We start from the raw sequence: 23,491 nt of genomic DNA, 5'->3' as shown, positions 1-23,491 counted from the left end.
CTGATCAATGGATGATCAGTTACGTTTACTGAGTTCCTAGCTGTTGGAAAGCCGCCCCCCCCCCCACCGACCACCACCAAATACGCAGCCAGGAAGGCTCCCAGTCCCAGCCCGCCAAGCCCACAGGAGCCCGGGTTAGTGATTGGGAAATGTGTGCAGACCTCAGGGGCCAGGATGATGTGGTACCTTGTGCAATAGGATTGCGTGGTGACAAGCCATGAGGGTGCCGTGTCCCCTGGACCCATTCCTCTCCCCTGTCACACTGCCATCTCTCCAGTTCCTCTAGCCTGCCCCGTCATTGAGATGCCAGGAAATTGGCTCCCCACTCTCACCCTGGGTTCCCAGGCGTCATCTAAAGGTTTTGACTCAATATGGGAATAAATCCTATTCTAGATCAACTCTGGGCCTAAAAATCTCTGAAAGAGGGCCACTTTGTTTCCTTCCTCTCCACACTTCTGACACCACATGGGGTGTTCTCCCATGTAACTCAACTCTGACCCTAACTACCTGGAGTTAACACAATCCCCACAAATTAGACGGTCCCACCAGGCTGGCCCCCTTCTTTAGATGCCAAGTGTAAGTAGCGGGTCCCTAAGTTATACACGCCTCTTTCCAAGTTGGCTGCAAATTGGAGGTTCCCACAACCCTTAGGAAACTTAGGAACTCAGGAAAACACTACTTCATATTATAGGTTTCTCATAAAGGATTTACCCAGGGACAACCGAATAGGAGGAACGCACAGAGCAAGGTTATTGATGTGGTTCACTTAGCACCCAGTGTGTTCACCAACCCAGAATCCCCCCGAAGCCCATAGCTGAGCATTTCCAAGAGGTGCCGTCGCGCAGGCTTGTGACTGAAGCAGGGCCACTGGATGGAACTCTCCTCAACCCTCTCCCCTCCCTGGAAATGAGGGCGATCAAAGTTCCAACCTGCTAATCAGGAAGTGCCTGAAATCAGAGTTCATTTGGGAGACACAGAACATGGGGAGCCTGGAGGGGAGCCAGAGATGTTGAAGGGCATAGGGCATCCGAGAGAGGAACCATGTTGTGGGTGACCAGACCCTTCCGCCAGAGCTGGCCACTTCTGCCTTTGGAGAGTTTCACAACGCCCCAGTGTGTGAGTGTGTGAGTGTCCGCATCCAGTGATGTAAGAGACGGAGCCAGGGTGATGGGCAGGAGGGTGTGTTCCCCGAGTCACTCGCACCAGCCCCACAGAGCGGGTGCAGGCTGAGGGGTGCCCAGCACATCCCTGAACTCACCACATACCGGACGCCTGTGTTCTCATGACGAGTGAGTAGTGGCCTCCAGGGGCTCCCCTGATTAGGAGGGCAGGGTGGAGAAGGACACTAGGTCTGGGGGAGGTCTGAGGAGGCAAGGAAGCCCCTGGTCCCCCAAGGGAGTCGTGGCCAGGACCACAGTTCTGACCCAGAAGCGCTGGGGTTGAGATCTTCCCCCTTGAAGGGCCTGTTATTCCCATGTCTGGTCTCTGTAGACAGGGCCCCTGAGCTTTCTGGTCCCTGGGAGGAGGCAAGGATGGAGGACATGGTGGCCTCAACTTGCCCTTCCTGGAGTCTGGTGTCTCTCTCACACCTCTGAGATCGGAGGGTGGGGAATTCTGGGAAAGTGGTTCTGAAACTTCCAGTTCCCACACCTCTGAAACATCAGGTCAAGGGGTGGAGGTGAGGGACCCAAGGTGAAGGCCAAGGACTTTCATTTCTCTACTTTGCCAAGAAGAGGAGAGGGAGGAGGCAATGGCTTGAAGTCTGGGCTCTAGGAAGAGGCAGGGCACTCAGTATGCCTCCTGCACTCCTCACAGGTGACGGGAGGCCCTGGGGGCTGAGCAGGCCCAGCTATGGCTCCATCTCCAGCCCTCCTGGCCCAGGGCCCCAACAAGCGCCTCCCAGGGAGACCTACCTGAGCGAGAAGATTCCCATCCCAGACGCGAAACCGGTGGGCCTTCTGGAACTTCCTGGGGGCTTCCAGGGTCGATAGGGTCCCAAGTCAGCAGTGACCGTGGAAGTGCCCCTTCCTTAGCTGGAAAATGCCACGGTTGTCTAAAAATGACCAAACGGCTTTCTGAATGGAGCCATTTCTGAATGGATCTCAGCTTTCTAGGAAGGGAAAGGGCCCCGGGTGAATTAGGATTGCCGCCTCCAGATTCGTTTCAGCTTCCAAAGAAGCTGTCACCAGAATCTAGCCGATTCCTAGTCTGACTGACTGGCCAAGCCCTGGAATGGGGTGGGGGACCCCAGCCTCAGTGGACCCCAGAGAGACCCCTGTGATCTGAGAGGGGCTAAGGAGCGAGGAACTGGACCAGGGCGGCTTGACCCCCAGAGTGCTCCCCTCTTGGAGCCCGAGGACCTGCTGAGTCAAACCGGCAAGAGGTAGGCAAGTCAAGTGCAGGATGCTGCTGAGACTGCGGAACGTGACCAATTCAGAAAGCAGATCCTCCGTGACTCAGCAAACCCTACCGGTTCCTCCACACGTGTCCCCTGCCATGTCTGGGGACAGGGCAGCTCTGGGGACAGGCAATGGAGCCTGGATGGAGGGGCCGGCCAAGGCAGCTGCTGCCACCCCCATTCCCAGGCTCTCCTCCCTCTGCTCCCCCACCAGGGCACCTTCAGCCTCCGGAGACTGTGGGCCTTCACGGGCCCTGGCTTCCTCATGAGCATCGCCTTCCTGGACCCGGGAAACATCGAATCGGATCTGCAGGCTGGCGCCGTGGCTGGATTCAAAGTGACCAAGTCGGGGCCTCAGTGGGGTGGGAGGTGACCAGGCTGAGAGCAGAGCCCTCGGCTGGCCAGGGGTCCTCAGGGCTGCCAGGGAGGTGGTCTTCCTGGTTCAAATGGGACAGGAAGGGGTCCCCCAGGGCAGCCTGCGAAGCTGGTTCCTGCTCCGTCTTCCTGCCTCTCCCCACGGGGTGTCCTGGGTTAGGTGTCCCCAGCTTGCAGCCTTCCAGGACAGGCCCCCCTGGCTGAAGCTCTCCCTGCCTCTTCACAGCTGCTCTGGGTGCTGCTCTGGGCCACCGTGCTGGGCCTGCTGTGCCAGAGACTGGCTGCCCGGCTAGGCGTGGTGACGGGCAAGGACTTGGGCGAGGTCTGCCACCTCTACTACCCTAAGGTAAATGTAGGGGGCCTGGACAGAAGCACCCTCAGATTTCGAACCCTGAGCAGCTACTTACAGCTTCCATGATCAAATGAAAGCTGTCCATCATCTCACCCAAGTGTGGCAAGCAAGCCCAGTTGACAGATGAGAAGACTGAGGCTCAAACAAACAGCACACAGACTCGCGGAGCATCGGGGTGAAACACGTGTTTTACAGAAGGGGAAATTAGAACCTGGGGATGTGATTGCCCAAGGCAGAAACTGAAAGGCATCAGCTCAAGGAAGGTCACTGCTGTCCATGTCCAGGCAGGAAAACAGAAATTATACCATGAGACATTTCCAAGGGATTCAGTGCAGGCACTCAGTTTGAGGGGCTGGAGGAGCAAAGGCAAAAGATTTCACCAAAGCTCAGAAAACTGATATACTCCTGGCATGAGCCCAAGAGTCATCATTTGCCACTAAGTTTCCAGAAGCATTGTGGCCACTGCTTAAATGACCACAAGTGTGGCTGGAGCTCAGTTAGCTGGTGTCCTTGCTAGTGACTCTGCCAGAAACACCGCCAGAATCAGGGAAAATTATTTCTCTGTGCCCAATCTCTTAGTTTATTTGTCACTGCAATAACAAAATAACTGAGGTTGGGTCTATTGTGAAGAAAACAGGTTTATATAGCTCAAGTTCTGGAGATCCAAGAGTGTGGCGTTGATTCTGTGTGACTCTAGTGGCACATGGCATTACAATAGCAGGAACACAGGAAGAAGGGATGACATGGCCAGACAGGAAGCCATGGTGAGACAGGAAGTCAGAGCCACTCAGGGCCAGGCTTGCTCTTTTGTAACAATTCACACTCTTGGGAACTAACTAAGGTCCCATGAGAATTACATGAATCCTTTCTGAGAGCAACACCTCAATCATCTCCCTGCCTTCCTCCAGGTCCCACCTCTTTATTTATTTATTTTTTGTTTGTTTGTTTGTTTGTTTTTAGTCCCGGGATTGAACTCAGGGGCACCTAACCACTAAGCCTCTTCCCCAGCCCTTTTTATTTTGAGGCAGAGTCTTGCTAAGTTGCTTAGGGCCTCCCTAAATTGCTGAAATTGGCCTTGAACTTGCAATCCTCCTGCCTCAGCCTCCTGAATCCCTGGGATTACAAGGTGCACCACCAAGTCCAGTTAGGCCCCACCTCTTAAAATTTCTACCACCTCTCAACATTGCTGCCAGGGAACCAAGCTTGTAGCACACGCATCTTGGGGGGACACACAGAAGCCGAATCCAAAACACCGCCATCCTGCATAAGCACCGCTTCCAAAGCCTGGCAAGGCTGCCTGGGGAGGGTGGTCTGCAGGCTGCTAGCCCCGCAGCACAGTACAGGGAAGAAAAGGTGGGCGTGAGGCTGAAACTGCAGGCAAGTGCCTGACCCGCTTTGATGAAAGACCGGCTCCTCTTCCTAGGTGCCCCGCACCCTCCTCTGGCTGACCATCGAGCTCGCCATCGTGGGCTCCGACATGCAGGAGGTCATCGGCACAGCCATTGCTTTCAACCTGCTCTCAGCTGGACGGTACCACCCCGTGGGCACCCACCCTTCAGTCCAGGGCTGGGGAGAGCTGCTATTTCTTTCCCAGACCATGTACCTCCTGGACTCCGTTTTATCTTGCTGTCCCCTCTGACATAGGGCTGCTGCTCCATTTCTCAGAATGTAAAGTGACCTCTGTAAAGTCCCACAGATGTGACTTAGGGAGCTCTAAAGAGGACTATGGCTCAGAGCCTCCTGCCTTCCTGGCCCCCTGCGGGCTTCGCTGGGCCTGGAGTGATGGGTTGACTCTCAGGGCTTCCCTCCTCCTTGCCCGCTGTCCTCGCTTGGGCTCCTGCACCCCAGAGGCCTGGTCCCACAGTCCATGCGCTGAGGACTGTAGTGGGAGACGCTGGACCAGGCTGGGCTGACCCCGGCCACTGTGGTTTCAGAATCCCGCTCTGGGGTGGCGTCCTGATCACCATTGTGGACACCTTCTTCTTCCTCTTCCTGGATAACTATGGTGAGTGAGCGCTCCTGGCCCAGGTGGGAGGCGCAGGCTGGGCGCTGAGCCTGGGGCCGGCTGCGCTGGGCGGGGCTGACTCCCCCCTGCCCGCCCTGGAGGCCCAGCTGTTTTTCCATCTGCAACATGGGGAAACAGTGGCTCAGGTGGGTACAATACCTTAAGCCTTGGCACAGCGCGGGAACAAAGTGCTCAAAATACCAGCCATTCAAATTGCGGTGTTGGTTGGTTTGCTCTGCCCCTAGGGTTGCGGAAGCTGGAAGCTTTTTTTGGATTCCTGATCACCATCATGGCCTTGACTTTCGGCTACGAGGTGGGAAGCCAGGGCACTCCCTGCTCCTGCAGGCCCAGGGGTGGAGGCAGCGCCCTAGGACAAGCCCCCAGGTGCTGGGCTGGAGGGAGAGGCGTGTCCCAGCTTTAGTGGCTGACCCTCTCCTCCCTACAGTACTTGGTGGCTCGGCCGGCGCAGGGACCGCTTCTTCGAGACCTGTTCCTGCCCTCGTGCCCGGGCTGCGGCCATTCAGAGCTGCTGCAGGCCGTGGGCATCGTGGGCGCCATCATCATGCCCCACAATATTTACCTGCACTCAGCCTTGGTCAAGGTGATTGGAGGGAGGGGACGAAGACAGGCCTCCTTAGAGCCGCACTGGCCCCGCCCCCAAGCCTGGAACCCCGCCCCTCGGCTCCTTCAAGGTCTGAGCGCGGAAAGGCTCAGTCTCTATTTTAAAAGGAGCATCATGGGCTGGGGCTCGGGCTGGGGCTGAGCGGCAGAGCGCTTGCCTAGCCCGTGTGAGGCACTGGGTTCGATCCTCAGCACCACATTAAAATAGACAAATAAAGCAAAGGCATTCTGTCCATCTACAACTACAAAAAATATTTAATAAAATTTTAAAAAAAGGAGCATCTGCTGTGTGCAGAGAGCTAAGGGTCAACGTTGAAAAAGCAGTCAAGGCCCTGCCTTCCCAGAGCCTGTATTCTAGGAGGGGAGATGGGCAAGGATCAAGCAAACAAAGGAAGGGACTGTGGACTGTGAAAGGTCCTCTGAAGGAAACAGAAGAGAAGTCTGGTAGACAGTGACCAAAGACAGGGAGAAGCTATTGCAAGCAGAGGGAAGAGCGAGTGCAAAGGCCCTGAGGCAGAAATAAAACAGGTGTTTAAGGATGTAACGAGGTGAGTGAAAGGGACAGTGTCAGACTGATTTACAGGGGGATCTCAAAGGCCTGTCTTCCTTTATTCTCATAGCCGGTCACTGTGGAGCGGCCTCTGGCAAGAACAAGGATATAGGAAGGAGGCAGCTGACCAGGTTCTGAACCAGATTGCCACACGGGGTCTTCAGAAGAACTGGGGTTTAGAGGGGACAGAGGTGCAAGTGGGAAGGCAGGGGACACTGGTGTGACTCTGAGGACTTTGGCTCTTCCCTCTCCCTTTGATCTTCATAGTCCCGAGAGGTGGACCGTGCCAGCCGGGCGGAAATCCGAGAGGCCAACATGTACTTCCTGATCGAGGCCACCATCGCCCTCTCCGTCTCCTTGGTCATCAACCTCTTCGTCATGGCCGTCTTCGGGCAGGCCTTCTTCCAGAAGACCAACCAGGACGCGGTGAGCCGGCTGGCCCTGACTACGCACCTCACCCCCTGGCCCTCCTGGGGGACTCCAGGCACCGCGGCCAGCCGTGCCTTCTGAGCCTCGGCCCCTACTCCGGGTCCCTCTCCCCAGCGGCCCACCATCCGCTCAGCCCATCGATCGTTATCAGGCACTTACTAGCAGGCAGCCCCTCGGCCCTGGGAAAAGTCAGGAGGAGTCAGAGACCAAGAACAACTGTGCTGGGGGACAGGGGGTCAGGAAGGCTTCTTGGAGGTGACATTTGTGCTGAAAGCAGGAACAGACTGCTCCTCCTGGCTTCCTGGGTTTGAGCCCGTGTCTGTGGGTCCCGAGGCTGTCACAGCACTGGCCAGCGCTGGAGGCCTGTGGGGGAGGTCTGTGGCAAGGCCTCCCAGGAACTGGCACTGCCAGGGCTTTGCCATGTGATGGGTGGGGGTCACACCCTGTTCCTTGGCGCAAGGAGAGAGGGACTAAGTCGGGACTGCAGACTGCGTCTCCAAGGTCAGACGGTGGTCTCCGGGGTCAGATGGCCTCAGAGCTGTGGGAAGGGGTTCCGATGGGAGGAAGAGGGGACCGCAGGGCCCCGGGATTTTCTGGGTAGTGCCAGCTCCTCTGAGGCTGGAAACCGAGTCCCCTGGGTATCCTTCCCAACTTTAAATACAGGCCACGAATTCACATTAAAGGGGGCGGGACAAAAAGCCGTGACAGCCACAGTCGGGCCAGATTCTGTGTGCAGGCCACCAGCTGCTGGCCTCGGCCCAGGCCTGGGGTCTGACTTTCCAAGACTAAGTCTGGGCTCCCCATCTCGCCCCCCGGCCCGGTGCCGCAGTACAGCGTCTGTGCCAACAGCAGCCTCCACGACTACGCCTCCATCTTCCCCAGGAACAACGACACGGTGTCGGTGGACATTTACCAAGGAGTAAGCGCCAGCGAGCGGGGAGGTGGGCGCGAGCGGGCCCCGCCTGTCCCCGCCCACGGGGCGGGGCCGAAGCTCTGACCCCGCCCCTCGCTCCAGGGCGTGATCCTGGGGTGCCTCTTCGGCCCCGCGGCGCTCTACATCTGGGCGGTGGGTCTCCTGGCGGCCGGGCAGAGCTCCACCATGACCGGCACCTACGCGGGACAGTTCGTGATGGAGGTGGGCGGGAGGCGGGGGGCCCTGGACACTAGTGGGGCCTCGGATACACGGCCTTGCTGGTCCTGCGAGCAGCCCCCGGGGCGCCACCGTAGTCCCACTTTAGAGATGAGAAAAGTGAGCTTCCGAGAATTGAGGCCACTCGCTGGAGGTCGCAGGTGCAGGAGAGACAGCGCCCTCTCCCGAAAGCCCCCTGAAAGTCTTTAGGACTCAGGGACAGGTGGGGACCCCCGCTCTCTCCACCCACTGCCTCTCCACCAAAGGGGGACAGAGCTGTCCCTATTTCAAAGCTGGAAAGCCCGTGTTCTCCCAGTGTGAAGCCCCAGGCCCACCCACACCCCGCTCGCTCCCCACCCCAGGGCTTCCTGAGGCTGCGGTGGTCCCGCTTTGCCCGGGTGCTCCTCACCCGCTCCTGCGCCATCCTGCCCACCGTGCTCGTGGCCGTCTTCCGGGACCTGAGGGACCTGTCAGGCCTAAACGACCTGCTCAACGTGCTGCAGAGCCTGCTGGTGAGATGAGGGCCCAGCAGGAACCGCGGCCACCCCACATGGAGCCCACTCAGGCGCTACCCTAAATGCACTTGGCCGACACGGCTCACCAAATCCGAGTCACTGTTGTTCCCGTTTTACAGATGGGAAAACTGACGAGCAGAGTTAGGTGACAGAGCCAAAATTCAAACGCAGGCAGCCTGTGCCAGAGCCCCCAGCCCCCACATACTTTCTCCTGCTTTGAAAGGCACAGAGACAGGCTCAGAGGAGTTAGGGGACTTGCCCAAAGGCTCACTACAAGACAGAGGTTGAGGTGCGGAGCCTCCCCATCCCCTGCTGTTCTGGAGGCAGGGTCCCAGCCTCAGCCTCCCCTCTCTCCACAGCTTCCCTTTGCTGTGCTGCCCATCCTGACGTTCACCAGCATGCCCACTGTCATGCAGGAGTTTGCCAATGGCCGGTGAGTCCTCCTATCCCATGTATTCATCACCCAGGAGCAGCAACTACTGTTATCCCCGATGTCCAATTGAAGCTCAGAGAGATTGAGGAACTTTCCCAGAGTCACACAGCTAGTAAGTGGGTGGGGGAAACCAGTGGGGGTGAGGGCTGTTTCTAGAGCCTGAGGTTACCCTCACCTCACCTCTTGCCAGATCCTGCCAATGTGGAGCTGGGGGGCCTGGAGACCAGAAGTGGGCAAGGCTCTGTGTGTACCAGGCCCTGCAGCTCCGAGAAGAGGGCTTTGTGTACCAGCTCCCAGCTCCAAGCTAGCGGTGGCCACTGGACGAGGGGCAGATGCAGGTCCCTAGCTATATCCAGCCAGTCCTGAGCTTCCTGCTTGTCCCCTAGGTTGAGCAAAGTTATCACCTCTGGCATCGTGGCCCTGGTCTGTGCCATCAACCTCTATTTTGTGGTCAGCTATGTGTCCAGCCTGCCCCACCCAGCCTACTTCGGCCTTGTGGCTCTGCTGGCCGTGGGCTACCTGGCCCTCACTACCTACCTGGTACGCAGGGGCTGTCAGGAAGAGGGGGGCAGGCAAGTGGAGGAAGCATGGGAGAGAAGAATGGGAGGGGGCCACCAGGGGCCTCCCCTGGGGTCTCAGCCTCTCCCCCACTCCCAGGCTGACTGTCCCTGTGGTCACCCTCTCCCAGGTCTGGACCTGTTGCATTGCCCATGGGGCCACCTTTCTGACCCACAGCTCCCACCAGCACTTCCTGTATGGGCTCCTAGAAGACAGGCAGGCCAGTCGAGAAAGCTCTGGATGAGACCCCCAGGCCCTGGCTGGAAGATGGGATGAAGGGGCAGACTAGCCCCTGGACACAGACAGGCGTGGACAGGAAGGCAGCAAGATGGAGCCAGACACTCTTGCAAGTCATCTAAAGGTGGTCCTTAGGGACTTACTGTCTCCTAGTTTGAACAAAGGTTTAATCTCTTGGTCTGTGTCCTCATCTGTAAAATGGGGACAACACCAACCTTGCCGTGGGTATAAAGCACTTAAACGCAGTGCCTGGCACATGGAACTTCAAAAAATCATTCAAAAATATTCACTGAGCACGTATGAGCGACTTGACCCATGAGGGGAGGGGAAGGGGAAAGACGGGAAGGGACACAGGCTCCAAAATGGCACTTAGAATAGTTTGATGAATGTTAAATAAACATTCCCTCCTCTTCCCAAGAGCTGGGAACGCAAACCCGGAAGACCCCAAGTCTGACCCCCTCCCATCTGGTTTGCTCCTGCTCTGCGCTTGCAACCCGTTTTCCAGGCAGTAAAACCAAGGCCCAATTCTTGTTCCTTCAGGCTCCAGTCTTAAGGAACCCAAGAGCCCGTGCCTTCCAGTCCCAATTCATTTGTCATCTCCCCAGGGAACCGGGCTGACGGGACTCCCACGCGGCGCTTTAACATTCCCTCTGTGCTGACTCCCAGCTCCCCCTAGGGGCAGGGACAGTCCCGAGCGCCCGCACTCCCGCCTCGGAGTCTCCGCTCCGGGCCAAGCGGCACCATCAGGGTAGGCTGGTGCCAGAATCTCGCGCCCGGGGGCCACAGAATGATTCCCGGTCAGGAGGTGGCGGGGAACCCCCTCAGCTGCAGGAAGGAACCGGGCACCCCTTCGCCCGGTGCAGAGGCTGCACTTTACAGACGCTCCCTAGGCTGTTTCTAGGCTCCCCTAAGTCCCTCCTCCAGGCTCCGCCAGTCCTTCGGACCTCAGCCCGGGAGTTGCGAAGAACCGCAGCGAGGAGGGGTCGCCGCACCTTATCCCTAGGTTGAGCCTGGGGCAGATGCGGTGTCTGAAAGTAACACGGATTTCCCGGGGACCCAGCGGGTCCGGCGGCCGGCTTGGCGCTCAGGTTGGGGCGCTTGTTTATGAGAAGAATTTCCTCTTTCTTAAAAGGGCAATGATGAGAGTGGGGCCCGCAAGGAGAGAAGGGAGGTGACACGTCTTGGAGAAAGCGGAGCAGCTGCCCGAGAGGGTGTCGGGGCAAGAGGATCGCCCATCCCCCTTCTTCAGGCTTGTCCTTGGACAAGACAGGACCCAAGAGCCGAAGAATGGGGCGGGTGGGTGTATTTTTCCAAAGTGGGTGGTGAAGAAAAGCATCTCCCATATCCTGCAGCTTCCTAGCGGTACCCGTTGCCCATTCCTGTGGCCAATTCATTTGGCATTAACTGGATGCCAATTCTGTGCCGGGCCTTGTGCTAGAGGCGGGAAGGGAGAGTTCCGAATTAGAGAAGGTGTCAGCTATCCAGGAGCGCGCACACTCCAGGAGACAGCTAAGTAAATAAAGGACAAGCCACTGAATAACAGGATGAGGTGAAAGGCACCTGACCCTAACTTAGAGAGCCCAGGGGCAGAGAAGGTGACTTTTGTACAGAATTTTGAAAGTTGGATAGGAAGTGGGGCAGTCCAGGGAGGGGGTGTGTGCCAGGAGTAGGGTTCTGGTGTGTGCAGTAAGTGCAGACAGGAACCCCTCTAGGGAGTTCTCAGATCTGTGGAGCAGGACTTGGGGAGGGGGGTGGACAAAAGGATGCATAGATTGGTCACAGGAACATTTAAGCCTAGGACTTAGAACTTGGGGTCAAAGAAGACAGCAGAGGGCCAACCAAGGGGCGACCCTGGGCCTAGCATAGGGGGCTAGTGATGAGGGCAGGACAAAGTCGATTTGGGGACAAGGAGGCCCCTGTTCGGGGCTGCCCTCACCTCCATAGTAGCTCTGAGTTCCATCCCCAGAGGGAGGAAAGCTGTCACACCCTGGGAATGGGAGTGGCCCTGCACCTAGACTCTTCCCGGGAGCCCTGCCCTATCCTACCCTTGGCACTGCCTCCATCCCCACTTGGCCGGGGATGGAGAAGACATTTGCTCTTAATTGCAAAACTGAATTCTGCTGAGTTCTGTGCCACCCCATGCACGCACCGTCCACCCCGACTGGCAGCCCCCACGACGATCCTTTCTGGGAATGCAAACTGATAAAAAGAGATCCAAATAAATGTATGGGTATAGTGATGACCGGCTGCTGGGGTAGAGGGGTACAGCAGTTGGTGGGCTGGGGCGGGGCGGGCGCGTGTACCACCCTACCCACCTTCGCCAATGTGGGGAGAGAGCCAAAGGCTTCGGCCCGAGGTGCGCCTGCCGGGCGGTGTCTCCCCTGGTGGGAGACCCGCACCGGCAAAGGCTTGGCGGGGACAGTTAGGATGTGTGCGGGGGGTGGGATCTCGGTTTGTGAATGGCGGGTGAGGGGACAGCGGCCAGCCACGCCTGGTTTTGTGTATCTCTGGGACAGCCAGTTCAGTTCCAGCCCCCTTCACAGTCCCTGGCCACTTCCTTCTGGGGTCAGCGCGGGCGAGCATCCGGAGGTATTGAGACGCCACCCCCGGGCTGGACCGAGGAGAGGCGCTGGGCTGAGAGGCCACAGTTCCGCCCCTGCCCAAGCTGGAGGGCCTGAGCCGATGGCTTCACTTCTGAGTTCAGTTTCCTTATCTGTCAATGGGACACGAAGGGGTTGGTTCTGAGGACGCCAGAGATTAGGAAGCGGAGGAAGAACGGGGTCCGGCAGCGGGCGGGCCTCGGCCCCCCAGAATCCCCGCCCGCGCGCTCCCCTCCCGGCTCCCCCTCCTCGGCCCCGGCGGACGTGCGCTGCGCGCGCTCCCGACCGGACAGGACAGGACGCGCCTGCCCCGCCCCGCGCCGCCCCGCCCGCCGCCGAGGCCCGGGCAGGGGAGGAAGTGCCCAGGCGTGTTGTCGAGGCTCGGGTTATTTTTTAAATTGTGAACCCCGAATAGTAACTAGGGATGGAAGGAACTTAGTAACCGGGAAAAAGGACCCGGACACCTCTTGGCTCGCGCACGGAGGTTTCCCGCAAGAACCTGCGTGGCTGGGGTGTGTCCCCACGGAGCCGGGGACAGTGTGTTTAAACTCCTGTAACTGTGATGTCTGAGTCCCCGCGGTCCCGCGCGGAGTGCACCGTGCACGGGGCGTCAGGCTGGGCACTTGGGAACCGAGTCTGGTCCAGGAACCCGCACCCTCCAATAATAAGAATGGCCGTCGGCTGGGGAAGGGGATCAGGCAAGGCCCATGGACACGGTGGCATTTTCTCTAGGTCGGTGGGCGAAGCGGGAGGAATTGCGTTTCCAGCGGAGGGGAGAGCGCCTCCAGGCGGGAAGGCGAAGCTGGTAGGGTGCGGGACCTAAGTTGAGCAGTCGGAAAAGGTCGGCCGAGAGCGTCCCCGGGGGAAGGAAGTTGGAATTTTCACTCTCCGGACCCGATCTCCTCGCCCCGAGACCGCGGTGGGTGGGGACAGAGTCAAATCCAGAACATAATTTGGTGGATTTGCACAGCTGTTCGGGGTTAGCAAAGAGATTTCAAGTGCTCCTTCCTGACATCTCTGCAAGGTGGTTCCTGCGAACGTCAGACAGAAAAGAAGACCCATTTAACAGATAAGTTAGTGTTATCCCATTTTCCAGATGAGCAAACCGAGGAATGGCAAGTCCCTGGCCCTCGTAGGAGCACAGCGTGGAACTGCGCCGCCCTCGGCACTCGGAGCGGGCGGGGCGGGCCTTGGCTCCGGGCACTCGGAGGCCTGGCACCGTGGGCCGGGTGCTGGCTGTGCCACGCAGCCGCAGAGGCTCTGTCCCGCCGGCCAGCAGCAGGAAGGGAGGGGACGCCCCCCGGATCGCGGCAGGAACCCGGCCCGGCCCGCCTCCCCGCCGGCGGAGCCGTGCGGGCCCCAGAAGTGATGAAAGCCGCGGCCGAGTCCAGGTCACGCCGAAGCCGTTGCCCTTTTAAGGGGGAGCCTTGAAACAGCGCCCGGGTTCCATGTTTGCATCCGCCTCGCGGGGAGGAAACTCCATGTTGTAACAAAGTTTCCTCCGCGCCCCCTCCCTCCCCCTCCCCCTTAGAACCTGGCTCCCCTCCCCTCCAAAGCTCGCGGGGATCCCTCCCTCCCACCCCTCCCCTCCCCCCCGCGCCCCGATTCCGGCCCGAGCCGGGGGGGAGGCCGGGCACCCGGGCCAGAGTCCGGCCGGAGCGGAACGCGCCCGGCCCCATGGACAGCTCGGCCGTCATTACTCAGATCAGCAAGGAGGAGGCGCGGGGCCCGCTGCGGGGCAAAGGTACTGGGGCGGCGGGGAGGGGGCCGCAGCCCGCGCGCCGCGGGAGGGGAGGAGGAAGGGGCCGGGATCTTTCCCGGAGCTGCATCCGCTGCCACCGCCCCGGGCGCCCGCTTTGGCCGGGCCGGAGCTCCCAGCCGAGAAGGAGCGGGGAGAGTTTGAACTCCTGGAGTCGCAGGGACGCGGGGTGGGACCTGGCGCCTCTAGGGAGCTCTAGTCTGTCCGAGATGGGGAAACTGAGGCAGGGGTTCCTGCGGGGGCTTCCGGGCTGGCGGTTCCCCCCCCACACGAATTGGCGCCAATGGGGCTGGGAGGGGGGGTTAGGAGGCCGCCTCCAGGCCACCCGCTGAGACTCCGCCCCACCCCCGGGCTGTGGTCTCGTAGGGTCTTGGGAAGGGGCGCCGAGGTGACAGCAGGCTGGGGAAGCTTGGAGGGATCTCCCGCCAACACAGCCACGTTCCCACAAAACTTCCGCGTCAAGCATGGAGGCGCTGAGCCCCTCAGGCACAGAAAGAGGCCACTTCTTCCAAGGAGAGGGCGCCCACAGGCACAGCCTTGTGCCCGGCCAGGCACGCGACACCCGGGCTTTAGGCCCGTGGGCACCGGGCCTGTGCACACTTGCACCGGCAGGGAAAGCCGCGCCGCTCGCCGAGCTTGCGCCCCGGGGGCTGGCCAGGTTGGGAATCCCTCTTCCTCTTCCCTGTGCAGGGGCTGGGGGTCCTCCCAGATCTGCCCACCTCCTGCCTGGGCCTAGCTTGGCCTGGGGCGGGGGTCAGACGGAGGGGCGGTGGAGGGTGGGTCTGTCAATCATCCAGCCGCGCTGCAGGTCTCAGGTCTGGGCGGGGCAGGGGCCGAGGAGGCGGGGTTGACAGATGGCTGCGGGACGCTTGCCCAGGCCTTGGGACTGCACCCCCTGCCCCTGGGCCCAGCCTCAATGAGGACTTTGGACCCATGGAGTGGACTGGACAGAGGGAGGATGGGAGTGGACAACGGGGCCCCAGGCCCTGGCCCTCCTAAGCAGGGGATGCTCAGGTAAGGCCTAGTCAGGTGATGGAGGTTTTGAGAAAAAGAAAACCTCCCCTCCCCCTCCTTTAGGTCGCCCTCCCTAACCTGGGTGACTGTCCACCCTAGGCCTCCTCATGGGGAGCCTCAGAGGATTTGGAGCAAAGGCTGGGGTGTGTTTCAGGAGGACCAGAGCACAACAGGGTCTCCCTTGATGAAGGGGGTGTGGCCAGATCCTCCCAGAGTAGGAGTTCACACCTGGACATACATTGCCGTGCCCACATCCCCAACCTGTGCCTCCCTGCTTCAGGTGACCAGAAGTCAGCGGCTTCCCAGAAGCCCCGGAGCCGGGGCATCCTCCACTCACTCTTCTGCTGTGTCTGCCGGGATGATGGGGAGGCCCTGCCGGCCCATAGCGGGGCACCCCTGCTTGTGGAGGAGAATGGCGCCATCCCTAAGGTGCGGGGGTTGGGATGACTACAGGGGCACCTGGGCTCAGCTGGAAGGGGGCTTAAGGGAAGGGGTACCTGGTGGAGACACACCTGCAGTCACTGAAAGTTTCAAAGAAGGGGGGACCTGAACACCAAGCCCTAGAGGCCCCCCACTGGGCCCCTCCCAGCTTCCTCTGCCTGCTGCCCACCAAGAGAAGATCCTCTGGAAGATGGAAGCTTTGCCAAGGGGCTTAGAGAGCCAGCCGCCGTTCCTCCCGGGAGCTGCTGGGGCCCATGTTGGGAAGTGGGTGGGATGTCCCACTGTCTCCTGTTTCTCAGGTAGAGGGCCAGGGTAGGGAAGGCTGTGTAGGAGGTGCCCCCACCCAGCCCGGCCCCTCCCACCAGCAGACCCCAGTTCAGTACCTGCTCCCTGAGGCCAAGGCCCAGGACTCGGACAAGATCTGCGTGGTCATCGACCTGGACGAGACCTTGGTGCACAGCTCCTTCAAGGTGGGCCCTGCCCAGCAGCCCTCATCCCTGGCTGGGGAGGGAGGGCTCGGCTGGGCCCCCAGCCCTGGGTCCCCGCCCCAGCTCCACCAGCTCTTTTCCCCACAGCCAGTGAACAACGCTGACTTCATCATCCCCGTGGAGATTGATGGGGTGGTCCACCAGGTGAGGGGCCGGGGAGGAGGCGGTGGGCTTGGCATCTCCCTCCAGACCCCAAGCGCTGCCCACTGAACTGGAGAGAGCCCCACATGGGACTTTGATAGATGTGGAATGTCTGAGGCCCAGAGTGGGTAGGAGACTTGCCCAAGATCACATAGAACCTCAGGGACTGGGCCCAACTCCAGGCCTCCTGAGAGTGGGTTCCTCTTCTCAGTCCTGTATGTGTGCCCCCTTGCCCACCCCTGCCCGGGACCCAGTTCAAGTAATTCAGGATAGGTTGTGTGCTGTCCAGCCTGTTCTCCATTACTTGGCTCGGGGGCCGGTGCGCTGCAGCCTTGGGGTGAGGGGGCTGGCTACCCCTGGGCTCCTGCATTTGGGGGAAGGGACTTAGGATGAATGACTCCCCACAAGGCAGGACCTGCAGCTGGTGGGAGCCAAAGCTTCTTTCCGTCCTCCTCTGGGAGGCTGGGTGGGTGGAGCAGCTGGCTGTAGGAACCCACAGGCCCCAGGGCCAGCCCTCCTGGGCTACTCTGCCTCCTCCACAATTCCCTCCCAGCCCAAGGCTAACCTCCCCCAGCTCTGCCAGCCACCCTCACAGACCCACCCCCTAGGTCTATGTGCTGAAGCGGCCCCACGTCGACGAGTTCCTGCAGCGAATGGGCGAGCTCTTTGAGTGCGTGCTGTTCACTGCCAGCCTTGCCAAGGTGAGCTCCCACCAGGGACCTGGGGCCACCAGGCCCTCCCATCTGCCGCCTCAGGTGGCCACGTGTCCCTAGACACAGCCCTAGGCCACTCCTGGCCCTAGTATAACTACCTCCTACCCTCCAGTATGCAGACCCAGTAGCTGATCTGCTGGACAAATGGGGGGCCTTCCGAGCCCGGCTGTTTCGAGAGTCCTGCGTCTTCCACCGGGGGAACTACGTGAAGGACCTGAGCCGCCTGGGCCGAGACCTTCGGCGGGTGCTCATCCTGGACAACTCGCCTGCCTCCTATGTCTTCCATCCAGACAATGCTGTGAGTACAGGGCTGAGACCCAAGGACAGGAGCCCATTCACTCTGCCTTGGCCTGCCAGTCCCAAGCCTGGTAGTCTCCAGGACCGGTGGGAGAGGGATGCTCCCATTCCTGTTTCCTGCACCTGGTTACCTGTGCCTGTCTTCGCATGTCCCCAGGTACCAGTGGCCTCATGGTTTGACAACATGAGTGACACCGAACTCCATGACCTCCTTCCCTTCTTTGAGCAACTCAGCCGCGTGGATGATGTGTACTCAGTGCTCAGGCAGCCGAGGCCCGGGAGCTAGTGAGGTGCCACGGGGCCTGGACCTGCCCCTGACTGAAGCCCACACCTCCTCCCGCGGAGACTCTGGGCACCCGCCCGAGAGCACTTAAGAAAACCCACGAGCTGTGCCCATTGGTGGCCCTGGGAAGCAGGTGTCTTCCCCAGCAGCCCTGCCAGGCTGTACCGAGGACTGTAAACCCCTGGTTCCCTGTGTCAGTGCCTTCGAACCTCCTCCCCACTTTTCAGGGGACCTGGGGGCCCTGCCTGCTGCTCCCCTTTTCTGTCCCCTCTCTTCATGCTGCCATGTTTCTCTGCTGCCAAATTGGGCTCCTTAGCCCCAGTTCTGCTTTTGGGGTGGGGGCAGGATTTCTGTCATCCCATACCCTGGAGCCCCAGCCTGGGAACAGTGGACACCAAGTGCCTTTCATAGAGCCCCATCTTGCCCACTCAGCTTTCCCAGGGGCGTGGCTACCATCATCAGCTCCTGCCTGGACTGGCCCGCAGGTTGCTGAGGTCTAGGCTGGTCCAGGGGGAACCCGTCTCTTCTCACCCCCACGCCTCCCTTGGAACTGGCAGAGCCCCCACCAGTTCCTGTCTAGGCAGGGGAGGGCTGGGAGGGAAGAACCTCTTACCCCTTGTGAAGGGAGCAAGGGTCTTTCCTTCAGGACCCCACAGTCCAGCTTCTCCAAGGCTGATGGCTGCTCATTATGTCACCCAAGCTGTGACCCCTTCCTTCTGCCTTAATTACCCCAAGGCCCTGGAGCTTGGCTCCCCGTTTCTGAGTATCGGGACATAGGCAGGACCCCCTTGTGGTGCCATATAAATATGTATATGTGTATATAGATTTTTAAGGGATGGAGAGAGGGAAGGGTGGGCATAGAGACACCCTCCCTTGCCCCTTTCCTGGGCCCAGAAATTGGGGGGAGGGAGGGAAAGGATTTTTACATTTTTTAAACTGCTATTTTCTGAATGGAACAAGCTGGGCCAAGGGGCCCCAGGCCCTGTTCCCTGTCCTTCACAGCCCTTTTGCTCCGTTCGTTCAAAATACACTTATTGAGCACCTTGTGTGCCCAGCACTATGCTAGGCCACCAGCTAAGTGGGGGGTCTCCACCCCTAATTGGTGCCTTCTCCACCCACCCCAGACTTCACCAGTGCCTTTGGGGTATCTGCAGGAGATGGAAACTTCTTGTGAGGTTTGGGGGGTCTCCAGGAAGCTGGGCCAAGCTGTCCCTGTCCCCTGTGCCAACCCACCCACTGCAGCCTCCTCCCTTGCCCCCTGCTGGCTGGGGGAAGCTCCCAGAATGTCTGCCTTCCAACTCTAACTTGTTTCTGAAACTCTTCCCCACACTTGCTGAGTCAGGAGGTCAAGGCCTTGGGCTCTCCCCGGGGTCGAACGGTTAAGTGGACCCACAAACCAGTGCCAAGGGAGTTGGTGGGGGGAGGGAGGATATGGTTGACCTGAAAAGGGTGACCTTCGCATTTAGTGCCTTCTTGGTGACCCAGAGCCTCACAGTGTAACAAGAACTAAAGAGAAAGCCAGACCCCCCTATCCTGCTTCTGTGGTTTTTGGGGGAGTTTGAACTGGGCATGAGTGATCAGATAATAGTCACACTGAGACTGCAGTGTGACCCTGCCTCAGCAAGTGGCTAGGAGTGGTGCGAAGGAGGAAGGGGCTGCGGCTCTCAGGGCTTCCAGGGTGAATCGGGATTTGGGTTGGATCTACATCGAGGCTGGGCTACCGAAGCCTCGGTCACTTAATTTGCAAAACGGAGACAGGTCTTACAGACTTGATTAAGTTCCCGGACACCAATGACTAGAGACTCGGCTACACAGCAAAACTAAACCACTCCTGCAGGGGCTGCCTGTGGAATGCGCGGGGCGGGGCGGGGCCTGCCTGCGGTGGGCGGGGCGCCCCGGGCGGGATCTGAGCAGGCGCTGCTCCCCGGCGGGGCTGACGTGGGCGGGCTCGCGGGGTCGCTGGCCTTCCGCTGCTGTGCTGGCCGGTCGCGGGGTCCGCAGTCTACGGCCTCTGGCCGGTGAGAAGACTCTGTGTGGCCGCCGCCCTCTCCCTCCCGAGCCACCGCCCCGCTTCCCGTCCCCGCCCTTGCCAGGGCACTTCCTTCGCGGAGCCTGGATGACCGCGGCCCCGGCAGGAAGTGCCCTCCCGCCGCTCCCGGCCGCTCGCCCGCCTCCTGCGGTAGCCACTAGAGGCCTCCCGGTCCTGATGGACTCCCGGTTTCCCTGGGGCCTGGCCCTCTCCGGCCAACCCCTCCTGCACCGGCCCCCCTACGCTCTCCCCTCCCAAATGCTGCTCCCTTTTCTCCCAGCTCCACCTCCCTAGTCCTGCCTCCTCCTTGTCCCAGGTAGGGTGATCTAAACCCCGAGCCTGCTCCTTGTGCTCCAGATGTTGATCGCCTTCTAAATCTGTGCGGGGCATCTGCTACTTTTAACTCCATAGAAAGGAGCCGGGAAGCACCTACCTGGAAGGAGAAGCCTGCAGTCCCCCTGGCGTCAGCTCTAGTCTGGGCTGGACCCAGAGAGCCCTTGGCGAGATGAATACCAGCCCCAGGCCTTGGCAGTCTTTAGACTGCTTTCTCTTTTTCCTGCTCTTTATGCAAAGGCTAGTCGCCCCAGATTTGCATTTCAGAGGTGAGAGGAACTGGACACCCAGCTTTAGTGAGACCACAACCAGGCTTCCTCATCCCCACCGCCTACATAGCTTGGCCCATGCAGAGTTCAACTCAACCACATGTATGGGTGCATCCTTGTGCCAGGCACGGTGCCAGGAGCAGACCGGCCCTGCTGCTGCTTTCAAGGAACTCACACACCATTGTAATAAAGGGCAAGGTGGAGGAGGTACTCCTCTGTATAGATATAGGGAGATAATCTTTTAAGTATCAGTGTCATTTCTCTAGGATGAGTTATTAACTGTACTTCTGGTATGTACTTTAATTTTTTTTTTTTTTTTTTTTTTTTGTAGTTGTTTACCCAGAGTCCTCTAAGTGTCCTCTGGAGTTAAAACCCTGGGGGAGGGGGCAGGGCACAGTAGTGCACACCTGTAATCCCAGCAACTTGGGAGGCTGAGGCAGGAGGATCATGAGTTCAAAGCCACACTTAACAACTTAGTGAGGCCATGTCTCTAAATAAAATACAAAAAAAAAGACTGGGCATGTGGCTCAGTGGTTAAGTGTCCCTGGGTTCAATACCCAGTACCAAACAAAACAAAAAACCTGAATGGGCCATTCTGAACACATTTCCATAATTAAAGCAGGCTTAATTAATTTTTAAAAAGGTAGGAGGGAGAAAATGAAGATTTAGCAGCAACAGGAAGCACAAATAGGAATGCCACCTATAACTTAACCAAAGAAGGTAGGAGGGCTTCAATAGCAGTCACAAGGGTATACATCTTGGCCTGTCTTTGATGGCTTCTGTTAAAATTTCCAATAGTAAGGCCAGGGTAGAGCCTCCCACATGCAAATGCTCTACCACTCAGCCCCAGCATGTGGGAGCTCAATGGTAGAGCACCTGCCCAGCTTGGGTGAGGCCCTAGCCCTGAAAACCTTTTTTCAGTAGTATTTATTTATACCAGGGATTGAACCCAGGGGCACATAACCACTGAGCCACATCCCTAGCCCTTTTAATTTATGTATTTATTTTATTTTCAAAAATTTTTTAGTTGTTGATAGAGCTTTATTTTATTTATTTGTACACGATGCTGAGAATCGAACCCAGTGCCTCACACATGCCAGGCAAGTGCGCTACCACTGAGCCCCAGCCCCAGCCCCAGCCCTGTTTATTTATTTTTTGAGACAGGTTCTTGATAAGTTGCTTAGGACCTCACTAAGTTGCTGAGGCCAACTTTGAACTTGCCATCCTCCTGCCTCAGCTTCCCGAGCCACTGGTTTACAGGCGTGCACCACCATCCCTGGCTTTTCCAATAGTATTTAATCAGAAAGCCTTGTGAATTGCTTCTCTGGTCAACTGCCTCATACCAAGCTACGGTTCCCTGAATGAGGCAATGCTCCCCGTCCCCAGGGAAGAAAAGAACAGGAGTGAGATACCCACTCCAGGAATGACTCCATCAACTCCTGTGGACTGAGGTCTGAAGGACACGCTCTGGTTGACAGTGTTGCAGCAGGGAGCCTGCAGACAAGGAAAGGGCGCTGAGGAGCAGCGGTGCCCCGCAGGAGCTGCGACTGCCTCACCCTTGAAGAGTCAGCAAATGAGGGGACTTCAGAGAATTTCTGATTACAGAGTATAGAACGCCCCTTAGCATAATTAAAATTTAAACAAAGATCCCCTGCTTGCTGTGCCAGTTTGTCACATCAGACTGACAAGGGTGGTCCTATTCCCTAATACTGGTGACACTTTAAACTCAAGAAGGACAGACATGGTCTGGGACTGGGGCTCAGCCATAAAGCACTCACCTAGCACGTGCAAGTCCCTGGGTTCGATCCTCAGCACCACATAAAAATAAAATAAAGATATTGTGTCCAACTACAACTAATTTTTTTTAAAGGACACACGTCTAATGAAATGACATGCTGAATAAAACAAATGACAGTTCCAAATTAAGTGGCTTTTGGAATATACAGAAAAGCAGGATAAAAAAAATAAGCAAAAGGAACATATGAAAACATAGCCCCAAATTAGTAACTATCACGCAAGAATAGCGCTAGTCAGGAACCAAACATGGAGCATCCGATAGGGAACAGATAGATGTGAACAGTGGGAACCTGGGGGGTTACGGGAACAATTTTATAAACTGGGCCCACCATGCTGACTCTCACATGCTTTTTATTTTTTTTAATGGGTGAGACCCTAGCCCCGAAAACCTTCCATAGTAATTGATGCGAAGCCGTGCCTGGCTTAAGTTGACAGGATGTGTCACATTCCTCAGCAAACTATTCTCTGCAGGAGAAATGCAGGCCCAAAATGCCCATAAAGAACACATGCAGGCTGGGGCTGGGGCTGGGGCTGAGTGGTAGAGCGGTTGCATGTGGGAGGCTCTGGGTTCAATTCTCAGCACTGCATATAAATAAATAAAACTAAAGCTCCATTGACAACTAAAAAAAAAATTTAAACTCTAAACAAAATTTAAAAACACACATGACTCTGAAAGGGGAGGGGGATTTTGTGACCCTTACACAGATCAGATCCCAGAACTCAGGGACATAAGGGTAATTGCCCCCTAACCATAAAATCTATAAGAACAGGTTCTGATTAGATCTGATCAGCTGGGCCAATCGACCTGGAGTTGTCATACGTAATGGGGACTTGGAAGTCTGATGTCATCCTGTTGACAGTCAAAAGTCAAGGCTCTCTGGAAATTTCCCTAGACCTCCCCTCTGTCCATAAAACTAGAGGGCAGGAGAGGCACACTGTTCCTCTCCTCTCGGAGAGGACCCGCTCTCTTCTCTTCCTTGATAGTGTCCCCCATTCCCCTTCCATATCTTTTCTAATAAACTCTTGCTTATTATTCTGAGCAACACATCTGAAATCTTTCTGGCATGATTGCAAGCATCAGGGTGAAGGGGCCTTTGAACAGCCTCAGCTTCATGGCAGGTCTTATGCCCTGTAAGATCCATGGAAGAAATTGTCCAAATGGGCCGGGCATGGTGGTGCATGCCTGTAATCCCAGCAGCTCAGGGGGCTGAGGCAGGAGGATTGTGAGTTCAAGGCCAGCTTCAGCAATTTGGCAAGGCCCTCAACAACTCAGTGAGACCCTGTCTCTAATAAAATATAAAAAGGGCTGGGGATGTGGTTAGTGGTTGAGCACCCCTGTACCAGGGGACCATTCCCTCCAAAATGACAAGGGCCCAGAATATCATCAGGTTGTCAACAATGAAGCAAGGGGATCTTTGTTTAAATTTTAATTATGAGCAGAGCCTCCAGCAGACAATGCCATTTCAGAGCAAATACTTGCAAAGTAGAGTCACAGCAAGATGTGTCTCGGATAGCAACCTGAAGACTCTGCTATCTATAGTCCTAGAAGGTGTATATCTCAGCTTCCACATGTCAAATTTAGAAGGAAAAGTTCTGGTCTGCAACTACCTTATTTGCATATGGTACACTGTTGTCCAGGTGGCTCTCAGCTAGCTGCTTGGCTCCTTCACAGCTTGTTACAGGGAAAGGTCCAAATGGAGTTAGCGCTGTCAAAACATAGTCTCA

General features: G+C 57.7%; 2 protein-coding genes across 3 annotated transcripts; both read left to right on the top strand.

Moving 5' to 3' along the window:
• The first annotated feature begins 1,814 nt into the window (after positions 1-1,814).
• On the top strand, positions 1,815-9,896 carry Slc11a1 (solute carrier family 11 member 1). The gene is made up of 14 exons (XM_076865711.1): positions 1,815-1,949; positions 2,613-2,735; positions 3,000-3,119; positions 4,549-4,655; positions 5,060-5,130; positions 5,376-5,443; positions 5,576-5,731; positions 6,569-6,727; positions 7,560-7,649; positions 7,746-7,865; positions 8,222-8,371; positions 8,734-8,807; positions 9,194-9,347; positions 9,496-9,896. The coding sequence occupies exons 2-14, from the start codon at positions 2,664-2,666 to the stop codon at positions 9,607-9,609; spliced, it is 1,455 nt and encodes a 484-aa protein (XP_076721826.1). The 5' UTR covers positions 1,815-1,949; positions 2,613-2,663; the 3' UTR covers positions 9,610-9,896.
• Positions 9,897-13,444: 3,548 nt separating this feature from the next.
• Ctdsp1 (CTD small phosphatase 1) lies at positions 13,445-18,869 on the top strand. Of its 2 annotated transcripts, none has more exons than XM_076866167.2 (7): positions 13,445-13,946; positions 15,256-15,404; positions 15,716-15,886; positions 15,992-16,048; positions 16,654-16,746; positions 16,871-17,056; positions 17,213-18,869. In XM_076866167.2, the coding sequence occupies exons 1-7, from the start codon at positions 13,880-13,882 to the stop codon at positions 17,339-17,341; spliced, it is 852 nt and encodes a 283-aa protein (XP_076722282.1). In that variant the 5' UTR covers positions 13,445-13,879; the 3' UTR covers positions 17,342-18,869. The 2 variants fall into 2 exon arrangements, with proteins under 2 accessions (XP_076722282.1, XP_076722283.1); XM_076866168.2 differs by having other exon boundaries at positions 13,459-13,946; positions 15,785-15,886.
• The last annotated feature ends 4,622 nt before the right edge of the window (positions 18,870-23,491 follow it).

The sequence above is a fragment of the Callospermophilus lateralis genome, chromosome 9 (genome assembly GCF_048772815.1).
Source record: "Callospermophilus lateralis isolate mCalLat2 chromosome 9, mCalLat2.hap1, whole genome shotgun sequence".
Taxonomy (NCBI): domain Eukaryota; kingdom Metazoa; phylum Chordata; class Mammalia; order Rodentia; family Sciuridae; genus Callospermophilus; species Callospermophilus lateralis.
Note: the sequence above shows the minus strand (reverse complement) of the source record. Positions and strands in the feature narration are given on the sequence as shown.

Bases quoted from the DNA above. Each gene is read 5' to 3' on its own strand.
- Slc11a1 (XM_076865711.1), top strand. From the start codon at position 2,664: ATGAGCATCGCCTTCCTGGACCCGGGAAACATCGAATCGGATCTGCAG. The intron at 5,444-5,575 runs GTGGGAAGCCAG...TCCTCCCTACAG, and splicing joins CCTTGACTTTCGGCTACGAG to TACTTGGTGGCTCGGCCGGC. The intron at 5,732-6,568 runs GTGATTGGAGGG...TGATCTTCATAG, and splicing joins TGCACTCAGCCTTGGTCAAG to TCCCGAGAGGTGGACCGTGC.
- Ctdsp1 (XM_076866167.2), top strand. From the start codon at position 13,880: ATGGACAGCTCGGCCGTCATTACTCAGATCAGCAAGGAGGAGGCGCGG. The intron at 15,887-15,991 runs GTGGGCCCTGCC...TTTTCCCCACAG, and splicing joins TGGTGCACAGCTCCTTCAAG to CCAGTGAACAACGCTGACTT. The intron at 16,049-16,653 runs GTGAGGGGCCGG...CCCACCCCCTAG, and splicing joins TTGATGGGGTGGTCCACCAG to GTCTATGTGCTGAAGCGGCC.